Source organism: Crotalus tigris, unplaced genomic scaffold, assembly GCF_016545835.1.
Source record: "Crotalus tigris isolate CLP2741 ecotype Arizona unplaced genomic scaffold, ASM1654583v1 scf7180000024461.5605484, whole genome shotgun sequence".
Lineage (NCBI taxonomy): Eukaryota > Metazoa > Chordata > Lepidosauria > Squamata > Viperidae > Crotalus > Crotalus tigris.
The window spans coordinates 1,807,812-1,819,668 of NW_024100632.1; the positions used below are offsets into that span (position 1 = coordinate 1,807,812).

At 44.8% G+C, this 11,857-nt stretch overlaps 1 protein-coding gene and 1 long non-coding RNA gene across 4 annotated transcripts in view; one reads left to right on the plus strand and one right to left on the minus strand.

Annotated features, from left to right (window-relative positions):
* The window catches only part of LOC120303279, a 62,799-nt gene extending 51,945 nt beyond the window's left edge, over positions 1–10,854 (minus strand). The window contains exons 1-6 of the long non-coding RNA XR_005555394.1: positions 10,801–10,854; positions 8,751–8,961; positions 4,261–4,544; positions 4,101–4,157; positions 2,390–2,555; positions 50–127 (exon numbers count right to left, since the gene is read on the minus strand). This is a non-coding gene — a long non-coding RNA (uncharacterized LOC120303279). The remainder of the gene's footprint in view (positions 1–49; positions 128–2,389; positions 2,556–4,100; positions 4,158–4,260; positions 4,545–8,750; positions 8,962–10,800) is intronic.
* SRRM4 (serine/arginine repetitive matrix 4) overlaps positions 1–11,857 on the plus strand; it is a 54,605-nt gene that overhangs the window by 31,418 nt on the left and 11,330 nt on the right. For all 3 annotated transcript variants that reach the window (XM_039332672.1, XM_039332670.1, XM_039332669.1), the window contains exons 2-8: positions 2,436–2,576; positions 5,275–5,358; positions 6,057–6,131; positions 6,856–6,882; positions 7,503–7,553; positions 8,807–8,896; positions 10,335–10,503. In XM_039332672.1, the coding sequence (XP_039188606.1) occupies positions 2,436–2,576; positions 5,275–5,358; positions 6,057–6,131; positions 6,856–6,882; positions 7,503–7,553; positions 8,807–8,896; positions 10,335–10,503 (637 nt within the window). The remainder of the gene's footprint in view (positions 1–2,435; positions 2,577–5,274; positions 5,359–6,056; positions 6,132–6,855; positions 6,883–7,502; positions 7,554–8,806; positions 8,897–10,334; positions 10,504–11,857) is intronic.

Below are 11,857 nucleotides of genomic sequence, written 5' to 3' on the forward strand. Positions count from 1 at the left end.
ATCTAAAGCAGAAATGCAATTTGTGGAAAGATCTCAGATTTAATCCTACCTTGCTCTCGTGAAGATGAAAAGAAGGAGAGGATAAGTCAGATTGCCTTCAGACTTGCAAGATCATGTTGCTGCAGCCCTATAATAAAAGTAGTACATTAACTTTTATAACTTTTCTTTCTTCGTCTGGTCTGCCTTCAAGTGCAAACATTGATTGGGTTTGTACAAAGACGCAAAGTTAAAATAAAATCAACCAGCAACTCAGGCTGTAGTTTTTAAGATTTCTTTAGTGTCATTTGTGCTACTGGAGCTAATTCATACCTGCTCTTGGAGTAAGGCAGCACTGCAGCGCCGTGACCATCTCTGGATTTTTATCCTTGCCTTGGGACCAATTTTAATGGAAATAAATGATCTCCAAGCCACTCCAAGCTACCTTGATTTCAGTGCTGTACATTTTCATTGAACTGTAGATGCTTGTACTGTAATCCTTTGGGTGAGTCTTTTGATGGATGTTTTCCTCCCTTCCACTGCCCTCCTTCATCTCTCCTTTCTTTCTTCCTTCCCCATTCATTCATTCATTCACTCATTCTCTCACTCACTCTCCTCTTCCACCCTCCTTCTCCTTCCCTCCCTCCCTCCCTTCCTTCTTTCCATCCCTCCCTCCCTATCCCACCTTTATCTTCCTTCCTTCTTCCCTCCTTCATCTTCCTCCTCCCTCCCTCCCTCCCCTTCTCCACACTTCTTCATATCCTTCCTTAATCTCTCTCTCTCTCATCTCCTTCCTCTCCCTCCCTCCCTCCCTCCCTTATTCATTCACTCACTCAGTTTCTCACTCATTCTCCTCCATCTCCTTCCTTCCTTCCTTTCTCCCTTCCCTCCTCCATCCATCTTCATATCCTTCCTTCCTTCTTCTTCCTCCTCACCTCCTTCCATCTTTTCTCCCTCCCTCCCTCCCTCCCTCCTTCCCTCCCTTCCTTTCTCTTGCAGACTATCGTTTCTGCCATAGAAAAGCCTCTGCAGCAGACCAGCCATCCTTATTCTAATCTTAAAGGAAAGGATTATCAGAAAGCTCCCTGCAGGAAGCTTAATCAAAGGCTGGGGCCCATTTCTTCCATACCAGGATATGAGGCAGATTGAAGCCTTTTGATGGAAACCTGGGGAATATGCTCAACTAACTGATTTTATTTGCTCAGCGCCATGGCGTATTTTGAGAAAGTTTTCTAAGTGGTCCACAAACCACGAGCAGGCCCCTGAAGTTATAACCACAAAATGTGGATTGCCTGTGGAAGGAAGGCAGACAGGTCAATTTTGATACAGCAAAAGTCCAAAATCCACCTTTACTGTTAGTATTTGAGTCATGCTTTTGTGATGTCCAGAGTTCTCCAATCATTCATTGGCTTTCTATAGCTAGTCTTCCAGTTATGACCGGCCATTTAGCTCTTTGTAGATGTATACTACATTGATCCACATAAAAAGGAGGACAGAGTCATGACCCCCAGCTTGAGTTCTGGAACCCCGTGCAGATGCATCAAAATCCAAATCCTATACAGGTAGTCCTCAATTTATGACCAAATTCTTAGCGACCATTCAAATTTACGAACTACCTGCAAAAGGGGATTTGTGACCCATTAACCAGCTTCTCTGGTCCTTCCCTATCATTGTCTGTTCCTGCTCAAGGAGATGAATCCATACCGTGAGTGCTACACTCAAAAAAAAGAAAGAAAGAAAGAAAGAAAGAAAGAAAGAAAGAAAGAAAGAAAGAAAGAAAGAAAGAAAGAAAGAAAGAAAGAGAGGATTTGGGGCCGGGCAAAATGTTAAGTTTGACATGATTTTGTTTCACTTTTTAAATGTGATGGGAAGCAAGAACTAATTCCGCGCAGCAGGAAAGCGCCTTCCCCTGGTTCTAGCAATTTCACTTTAATAATTCAGAGGCAATATTTGGAAAGGTGCTGCCTCCTGACCCCATAGCTATGGGGGAAGAATTGCAAAGTTGCAATTTCCACCCGCTTGCAGCAGTCCCAGTCCTACCATTACACAGAGCAAGCCACTCCTGCAGGCAGATGACTCTCTGTGTTTGTGTGTGTGTGTGTAAAGGGCAGGTCATTATCCTTTAATTCATTGCGATTCATTTATTCTTTAATTTATGATGATTGCATCATTAGCGCCAAAGGTCAAGGAGCGGTGTGGGTCCCTCTGTGGCTATGTGTGTGTGTGTGTGCGCGCACACGCGCTACAGATGCCAAAACAACACAGCAAAATTGGAAAGGAAAAGAGCACTATTTACAATTCTCCCAGGCTGCGAAGGCTGAAAGACAGTATAGTGGTATGTGAGAATGACTTTGGTGGCTGGGGGAAGAGAGGCTGTCTAGGGACCAGTTAGATAAGAGATAGCTTAGCCCACCTGAGAACATATTCTGAAGAAGTTATTCTCCATCTTTCTATTTTAGCACTGATGTCCGCAGTTGCCTGCCTCTTCCAACAGAAGTCACCCCTTCCGGAGAATCACACCCAGCTGGAGAAACCCGCAATGTCAACGGTTGTGAGAGGCAGAAGAACAGCCTGGAAGACTACACACAAAAATCACACAGGTGAGAGCTGATGCTCAGGTCTAACCCAAATCTCTTGAGTCCCCTGCTCAATTCTCAGCATTTAAACCGAGGACTGCAATGGATAGACAGTCCTACCAAACAGTCAATCAGAATAAAGCTGGAAGGGACCTTGGAGGTCTTCTAGTCCAACCCCCTGCTCAAGCAGGAGATCCTATACCATTTCAGACTAAAGTCTGTCCAATCTCTTCCTAAAAACCTCCTGTGATGAAGCCCCCGCAACCTCTGGTGGCAAGCAGTTCCACTGGTTAATCATCCCCACTGTAACAACGTTTCTCCTTAATTCCAGGTTGCTTCACTCCTTGATTAGTTTCCGTCCGTTGCTTCTTGCCCTGCCTTCAGGTGTTTTGGAGAATAGGTTGACCCCACTCTTCTTTGTGGCAGCCCCTCAAATACTGGAACACTGCTATCATCATCCCAGTCCTTCTTTTCATTAAGCTAGACATCCCCAGTCCCTGCAACTTGCATTTCCTAAGTCCAGTTTGTATACTGTAGGTGGTCCTTGACTTACAGCCACAACTGAGATTCAGATTTCTGCTGTTAAGCCAGGAGGTCAAGTGAGGTTTATGACCATGGATGCTAAGCGAATCACATGGTTGTTAAGCGACTACCCTCATTGACTTTGCCTGCTCAGAAAGGTTTGAATTTTGATCCCGATGATGGGGATGCTGGCGTTGGTTGGAAGCACGAGTTGTAAGTCCCCTTTTCCCACTACTGTTGTATAATACTAGTTCGGTCAGTCCGTTTTGATTTTCAGCTTTTCAGACAGCAAGGGAAACGATCCTTTTTCAGAGGGCTGGTCTTTTATTCAAGACAGCTTGATGATGACACAAGCCAGCATTGCGCAAAGAATATGCAGCAGGCAGCTAGCAGGGAGGGTCAAAAGATCAATATGGCCACCGTGACTCCGGTGGGGCTTTGATCCCGGGGTCACAGTGGACATCTCAACTTTCTTGACCCTCAACCCATGATGGTTAGATCTGACAGCTGTAAAAAAAAAACACGAGTCTCTCTAAGACCTAGCAATCATGGAAAGACAGTGGGGAAAGATCAATTTTGGGTTCGCTCTCTTTTTTTTAATCTCCTGGAGACCAAATCTTTCTCATATGGAAAGTATGATTTAAAAAAAAAAAAGACCTTGGCAAGTCCATCACCACTCTCTTTTCATCCTCCTTCCATTTCCTCCATCTATCTTTTCCCCTTCTTCGCTTTCAAGCCAGGGAAATCAAGGAGGCGATTTAAAGGGTCCCAGAATTAAGGAGATATTCCATTTATTCGTTATCGGCTAGCAGGAGGGGGGGAAGCGAAAGAGAGAGAGAACAGAGCAGATGCCTTCTGCTTCAAATCTCTGTCTTTGAGGCCAAGGAGATGCTTCCCCCCCCCCTTTCAAACGGTCTTCAAGAGCCTTCAGAAAGAATCAGAGTCCGATCAGCTCCCGGAGACTTCAAAAGCCCATGAAATTGTCCTCTGGAAAAAAATAATAATAATGAAAAGATGAGTTTTTACCTTGATGCATCTGATAGCACCTCCAGCTTTCCGGCTCCGTCTATCTTTACGCCGTGCCTTGAGTAAGGGAGACAGCTGAGTTGATAATCACCTTAGGTATTGAGGGCGCGCTCACAAAATGTCTCCCGGGAGGCTTGCCAAGGGGGACAGGTGCATTTACCTGAGTGATCTTCGATCATCCCACTTAACACCAGTCCCACAAGCCTGCTCGGGGCTGTCCTTTTTTATGCCCCAAGCAGATATGTCCATTTTTGTTCATGTGATCCTCAGGCTGCTTGGATGGTCGTAAGTGTGAGGACGGGTTAGAAATCACTTTTTCAATGCCATTGTAACTTGGAGTGATTGCTTAACAAATGGCTGCAAGTTGAGGTTGTAAGTGACCCATACACAGTTCTCATAATCTGCACACCACCCGCACAGACACACACAGAGAGAGACACAGCCCTGGAAAAGGAATGGGATTCCTGTTAATGAATTTCCATTGAATACGCTGCTTTTAATCATCAACAGCTCTTAAATATACATTTTTGAGATTGATTTATTTTTTTAAAAAATCTTAAACGGCCATCCTGCTAAGCACCCCCACCCAATCCAAATCGAATGGCGACTAATTTATTTTAAAAACATACTTAGTGAAAGTAAGCCAAATGCAGAAATCTATTACGGAGTTGTTAACCTCAACAAATGTGTCTTTGATAACTTAGTGGTAAGTGAGCTAACATACAGTAACTTCCTCATTATATCTGCAATTTATCCTTCCAAGAGACACTTAATTTCAGGCATGACTAAATTACCCAGAACGTGGCAATTAAATGTTTGCCTGTGTTATGCCACAAAAAGGCCTCCAGATGTGGAGAATTGTCCAAGCAATGGCAAATGGGGATAGATAACACCTAGAAATATCATCATCATTATTATTATTACTACCACTATTACTACTACTACTATTATTATTAATAATTGATCATCACACAGACAGGTGTTCAGACTGGATTTGGCATTTTTGTCTACCTATCGAGTCCTTCCCAAGGACCTGGGATAGGCAGATGTGGATGTTTGATGGTACAGATATTGTCGCAGGATGGAAGCAATTCCTAGTAAGGCCGCCTTTTGCAATTGACCGATGGCGAATTTGTCAATGCCAATATTATTATTATTTTCTTTGCCCCCAAAGTCCATCTTGGGATGCTGAATCTTCCCCACCTCCATCCAAGGGAAAGAAAAAGAAGAAAAAATCAGCAAGGAAGAAAAGAAGGAGGTAAGTGAAGGACCATTGATCCATAGTCCCAAATAGACAAAGTCCTAAAAGAACTCAGCCCTGACCCAAAGGTGCTTTTTCAAAAGCAATTGGACTTCCTTTGTTTTTCCTTGAAGATGTTTCAATCAATCAATCAGAACAGAGCTGGAAGGGGATGTCCAGGCTCTTAAAGACCCCTCCCTCCCTCCCTTCCTTCCTTCCTTCCCTCCCTCCCTCCCTTCCTTCCTTCCCTCCTTCCCTCCCTCCCTCCCTCTCTCCTTCCTTCCTTCCTTCCTTCCTTCCCTCCCTCCCTCCCTTCCCTCCCTCCCTCCCTCCCTCCCTCCCTCCCTCTCTCCTTCCTTCCTTCCTTCCTTCCTTCCCTCCCTCCCTTCCCTCCTTCCCTCCCTCCCTCCCTCCCTCTCTCCTTCCTTCCCTCCTTCCTCCCTCCCTCCCTCCTCTCCTTCCTTCCTTCCTTCCTTCCTTCCTTCCTTCCTTCCCTCCCTCCCTCTCTCCTTCCTTCCTTCCTTCCTTCCTTCCTTCCTTCCTTCCTTCCTTCCTTCCTTCCTTCTTAATTTTTGTTGTGTGTGTATTTTAACATACAATACACTCTAACAAGAAAAAAAAAGAAGACTAAATAGATTCTTTTCTCCTACTTCAAACGGCAGATTCCTCTGGCAGGCTTAGTCGAATCAACCTAACTTCTTTTAATTTCTTCCTAGATCTCCCTCTTACAGTGTTTCTCCTCCAAAGAAGAAGAAGAAAAAGAAGAGTTCAAAGAAAAGGAAAAGAAACAGGTACGCATTTTTTTCCCACTGGATGTTATTTTTCCTGGAATAGATCCATTGGGATCTATTTCGTTGAACATGATTTGTGGGTTCTGATGTTAGAAAGGCAGCAATGAAAGGCAGATGGGGTATTCCAGAGGCAAAAGACAGTTGATTTCTCAAGTTCTTTGCATGCAGATAGAAAATACAACAGCTTTCTCCCCCAGAAATCGTGGGCGCTCCATCACTGGAGATTTTTAAAAAGAGACTGGACATTCACCTGGCTGAGATGGCATAGGTTCTCCTGCTTGAACAGGGGGCTGGACTAGAAGACCTCCAAGGTTCCTTCCAGCTCTATTCTATCCAAAAATGCAATGACCCTTTTTCCTGTTGGTTATTTTTATTTTATTTTATTTTCACATTTATACATGTAGTCCTTGACTTAGGACCACAGCAGAAATTCTGGTGCCCATCCTGCTCGTAAGCTAAGGACCACTTGTATCCCTGGCCTGGGACATGTCTGCTTCTGCTTTTTATTTTTTGAAAATCTTATTTTTAGCAGGGGAGGGATTTCATGCAGATGTTCCACCCTGACCTGCAGTTCTGTGGTTTTTGAAATAGCATCTTCTTTACTCTTATTTCAAACCTGTTTTGATCAAAATATTCGCTGACTCTCGAAATCTTCCTGGGCTTGATTCCCTCTCCCCAGTTTGCAATGTGTTTAAATGTATTTGTGTGTGTGTGTATTTTGCAGGATATCTTCAAAGAAGAAAAGACACAGGTAAGGAAAGAAATGGCTTTAATCCCTGCCTCAGCAATATAAACCTAGAATTGCAAAATAAATGACAGTTATCCAGTCCTCATTCAGAGCAACTGTTTGCCAGGATGAATATGTTACAGAGACCCTTACAGCTAAGCCCCCCTATTAAAATTTTTCGATACGATAGAACCATTTCTTAATTAACCGAGAATATTGAAATATCCTTTTTTTAAAAGGAGAATGTTTGAAATGAGGAGTCCTTGGTGCCCCCTGAGCTGGGTTGTTCCCTTGCAGACATTTCATTACCCAACTAGAGAACATCATCAGTGCTAGAAAGGATTGGAGTTTGAAGAGGAGGAGGAGGAGGAGGGGGAGGGGGGAGGGGGAGGAGGAGGAGGAGGAGGAGGAGGAGGAGGAGAATGACTATGGGATCCTTGGTGCTCTCTGAGCTTGAGGGTTTTCTATAGGACTACCTATAGAGAGTATTAACATACAATAAACCTGGATTCAGTTGAACTGCCTGGACTTCTGATTTCTTGACAATGGCTCAAGGAATAAGCTGAATTATGTTTGGTCAGATTTGCCTGTTCTAGGGGCCTCTGAGAGACGGCAGCCAAGTAATCAATCTGTTTCTTATTTAGTTCATCCAGCCCCAAGAGAAAAAGGAAGGAGGGAAGGAAACACAAAAAGCAGTAAGTTGAGAGAGGCTGGGCTGGGCATATGTCGGTTCTCGTGGGCTAAACGGCGCCTGTCTTTCCAGGCGCCCACGATGGGCGAGTTGGGAGGCTTGTTCAAGACAAGCTGTGGAACAAGGGTACAATCACCACATGTGCTGAACAAAGGCAAGAGTGACCTCACACCGTCTCCGTGTTGGCTGGAGATTAGAAGAGATTTGGGTTGTTGTTTCCAAACCCCCCCCCCCGCCCCCTACCTCTTAAGTTTGCCATGTTGGTTCCTCACCAAAAATTGAGAAGCCTGTGGAGATGTGGGGAGAATTTGGCAGCCTGGAAAGCCCAGTCTGCTACCCATTGCTAGCTGCCTGTGGAGCATTATAAAACAAAGCCCATTTTTATCCTTTTTAAAATAAAATAAAATAAAATAAAATAAAATTAAGCTCTTCTCTGAAAGTTTCCCCAAGGGGCATCGTTTTTGTGCGATATAAAAGGATATTGTCTCGAATAAAGAATATTATAATAAAGAATGTTTATACTAAAGAAGATAGAATCCTAAGGCTGGAAGGTACCTCAGAGGTCATCTAGTCCAGCCCCCTGCTCAAGCAGGAGAGCCTATACCAGGCATGTCAAACTCGCGACCTCACATAACATCGCACGATGTATCGGAGCTTTTCCGCCATTGCCGGCAATGGGGTCGGCGCGGCTCCGGTATGATGAAACCGGCCCACAGGCCGGCAGTTTGACACCCCTGGTCTATACCATCCTGATCAATGGCTGTCCAATCCCTTCTTAAAAACCTCCAATGATGGAGCACTCACAACTTTGGGGGAGGCAAGTTGTTCCACTGATTAATCATTTGAGGATTTTGTGAGATGAATCCTAAAATTGCTCTCACAATATTTACGGGAAGGCAATGAACTCACACGTTCGCAGTCGGTCAGTGGAACGGCTTGCCACCAGAAGCGGTGGACGCTCCATCACTGGAGGCTTTTAAGAAGAGACTGGACAGCCATCTCTCGAGCAGAGGGTTGCACTAGATGACCTCCAAGGTCCCTTCCAAGTCTGTTATTCTATGTTCTAAAACATTGAAAAGTGTTTAGGAGACTCTGTCTGGTCCACCCAGAGCTCTATGAATTTAACTTTTAGTAATTCCTCACCAAGATTGATTGCCTTTAACGTTAAGAGATTCACGAGTCAAAATGTCCATTCCCTTACCTTTGTTCCCGAGGAGGATATATTACATTTATTCCATTGCTTTCTTCTCTCAAAAGTTCTCGTAGCCGTCCACAGAAATCCAGGCGCCATCGTTACCGTTCTAGTTCAAACAGCACCAACTCTCAGTCGGAGAGCTGTGGAAGCCGGTAAGCCACCTTCAAGTTTTCTGACGTTCTCTAACTTCGGTCTCCTTCTGGTGCAAAGTCAGCTCCTACTAAGAGAGCTTTGTTTAGTTTAACCACCGTGTGGGAAGTAGATGAACAGAGAGGAGGGGAAAGAAGAATTATAAACAGAGAAGAAAGGAAAATATCCTTTCCTGGATATCTTGAATATCGTTAAAAATATCTGAACTGACTCAAGATTCATGGAGAGAATCCTAATTTTTAATGCTAAGTTTACCTCCAAGCAAAGTCCGCCGTGTCAACAAGGGTTGTCATTTTTGATCTGGGGGCTCCATCACTCTGTCTTGTGCAATGTTGCATTTTTTTAAAAGAAAAATAAAACTAACTCTCGTGAGACAGCAATCTCACCGGACCAATGGAAGATCCATTGGGAATGACAGATTCCGGGGGCAATATTGCTGAAAATGTTAATAATAAGGGCAGCTGTAACCACGGGAAGACAATCTACACTTGGAAACGATCCCCATTTTGGTGTCACAATAAATATAATTCAGTATTAGCCATTCCATGTCAATTTACTAGGAGAATTCAACCAAGACTGAGCTAGCCAAAAAATACTGACAAGCTATAGACATTAATATCTCCTTCAGGATCTCACACAAGGATTTGGGACCTCAGAAGAAATGGCAGTTTCGTGAAATTTCCCCATTATTAACAGAATTATAGAATAACAGAGTTGGAAGGGACCTTGGAGGTCTTCTAGTCCAACCCATTGTTCATGCAGGAGACTCATTCTGGACAACTGGCTGTACGATCTCTTCTCAGAAACCTCCAGTAATGGAGCAAGCAGTTCCACCGATTGATTGTTCTCACTGTTAGGAAGTGTCTCCTTCATTCCAGGTTGCTTCTCTCTCCTTGATGAGTTTCCATCCGTTGCTTCTTGTCCTGCCTTCAGGTGCTTTGGAGAAGAGGTTGAGCCCTTCTTCTTTGTGGCAGCCTCTCAGATATTGAAACATTGCTATCGTGTCATCCTTAGTTGAGACTCTAGAAAGAGTGCAGAGAAGAGCAGCAAAGATGATCAGGGGACTGGAGGCTAAAACATATAAGGAATGGCTGCTGGAATTGGGTATGTCTACTTTAATGAAGAGAAGGACGAGGGGGACATAGCAGTCTTCCAGTATCTCAGGGGCTGCCCCAAAGAAGAAGGAATCAAGCTATTCTCCAAAGCGCTTGGGGGCAGGACAAGAAGCAATGGATGGAAACTAAACAAGGACAGTGAGAACAATTAACCAGTAGAACAACCTGCCTCCAGAAGTGGTGAATGTTTTTAAGAAGAGATTGAACAACCATTTGTCTGAAATGGTACAGGTCTCCCTGCCTGAGCAGGGGGTTGGACTAGAAGACCTCCAAAGTCCCTTCCAATGTCTGTGCAATGTGAAGAAAGGAAACTTTATTTTGACAGACATAGGCTGAGAAGCCAATTGCAAGATAAAGGCGGGAAAGGGAGACTCGGCCGATCACGGCATGCGTCAAAGAGGACTTCTCACTCCGACGAAGCAGGAGAGTTGGCTGGGAGCCCCTTCCTGGGCTGCACCCTGCAGAACAATTACTTTCTCTCCACGGCTGAACTTGTAAGTACCCCTATCCACTAAACCTCCTTAGTTTAGATTTCTGTGCTACGTCTGTGACACGTTGAAGGCTCCATCGTTTTAGTCATTGGCCAGCCCGTTTAGAGTCACGTTCTTTCTTGAAAACATCCTCTGTTTGTCTGCCCAGCTGGTGGAAGTGGGGAAGATGGGGCTGGCCACGTGGGGGAGAGACCCAGAAGAGAGATTGCCTAGGCTGTCGACCATGAATAATAAAGAGGAGGCATTTATGAAAGTATGGGCCTCTAGCTTTGATATTTGATGAGATGTGTTTTTATGTACCCCTTCTGCTCCGTGTCTGATTCCCTGCCGGCTCTCTTCGGCACCCATTCTCTCAGTCTTTGGAGGCGTAAAAGATTAAACCTATAAAAAGAAACATTTCCGTGAATGTAATTGTGGCACAAAGTGTGTTGGGGGGGGGGAAGGAAGAGGACGGGGGGGGGAAATGGAGCAGCCTATGCTGCCTTCAAACTCAACTTCCCTGTTGTGAGCGGCATCGGCCAAACTCATAGGTGCAAAGGGATAGTAGGTGAGCATCCAAGAAGAAAGGAAGTGTTGAGTTTACGGGGGGGGGTCGAGAGGGGGCTTCTCCTGTCTTCCACCAGCCAAGGAAACTGGACATTCCTCAATAGGTGGCAAGACTTCCGTGGGATTTTATACATCCCAAAATGTCATCCGCTCCTGTTTAGAGAAACCTTTGGTTTGTTCCACAAATCGCAAATCCATACCAGAGACAACCCAGGTTGTGTGTCTGTAAGGTTTTCCCATTTAAGACCGAAGGAGGGGCAAACATGGCTCAAACGTGGCTTAATGTTTTTCTCTCCTTTTTCCCTGGTTTTTATTTATTTATTTTTTATTTCTATGCTACTGCTATTATTTTGACAAATAATACAAGGCCGTGAATGTATCCAACATACCTCCTTCTTATTTTCCCCATAACAACTCTGGGAGAGGTGGGGTTGGGCTGAGAAAGTGATTGGCCCAAAGTCACCCAACCAGCTTTCACGCTTAAGGCAGGACTAGAACTCTCGGTCTCCTGGTGGTTGGTCCAAAGTCACCCAACCAGCTTTTAGGCTTGAGGCAGGACTAGAATTCTCGGTCTCCTGGTGATTGGTCCAAAGTCACCCAGTCAGCTTTCATGCCTGAGGCGGGACTAGAACTCCCGGTCTCCTTGTAATTGGTCCAAAGTCATCCAGTCAGCTTTCATGCCTAAGGCAGGACTAGAACTCACAGTCTCCTGGCGATTGGCCCAGAGTCACCAGTTGGTTTTCCTGGCTAAAGTGAGACTAGAACTCACGGTCACCTGGTTGACAGCCCCAAATCACCCAGCTAGCTTTCA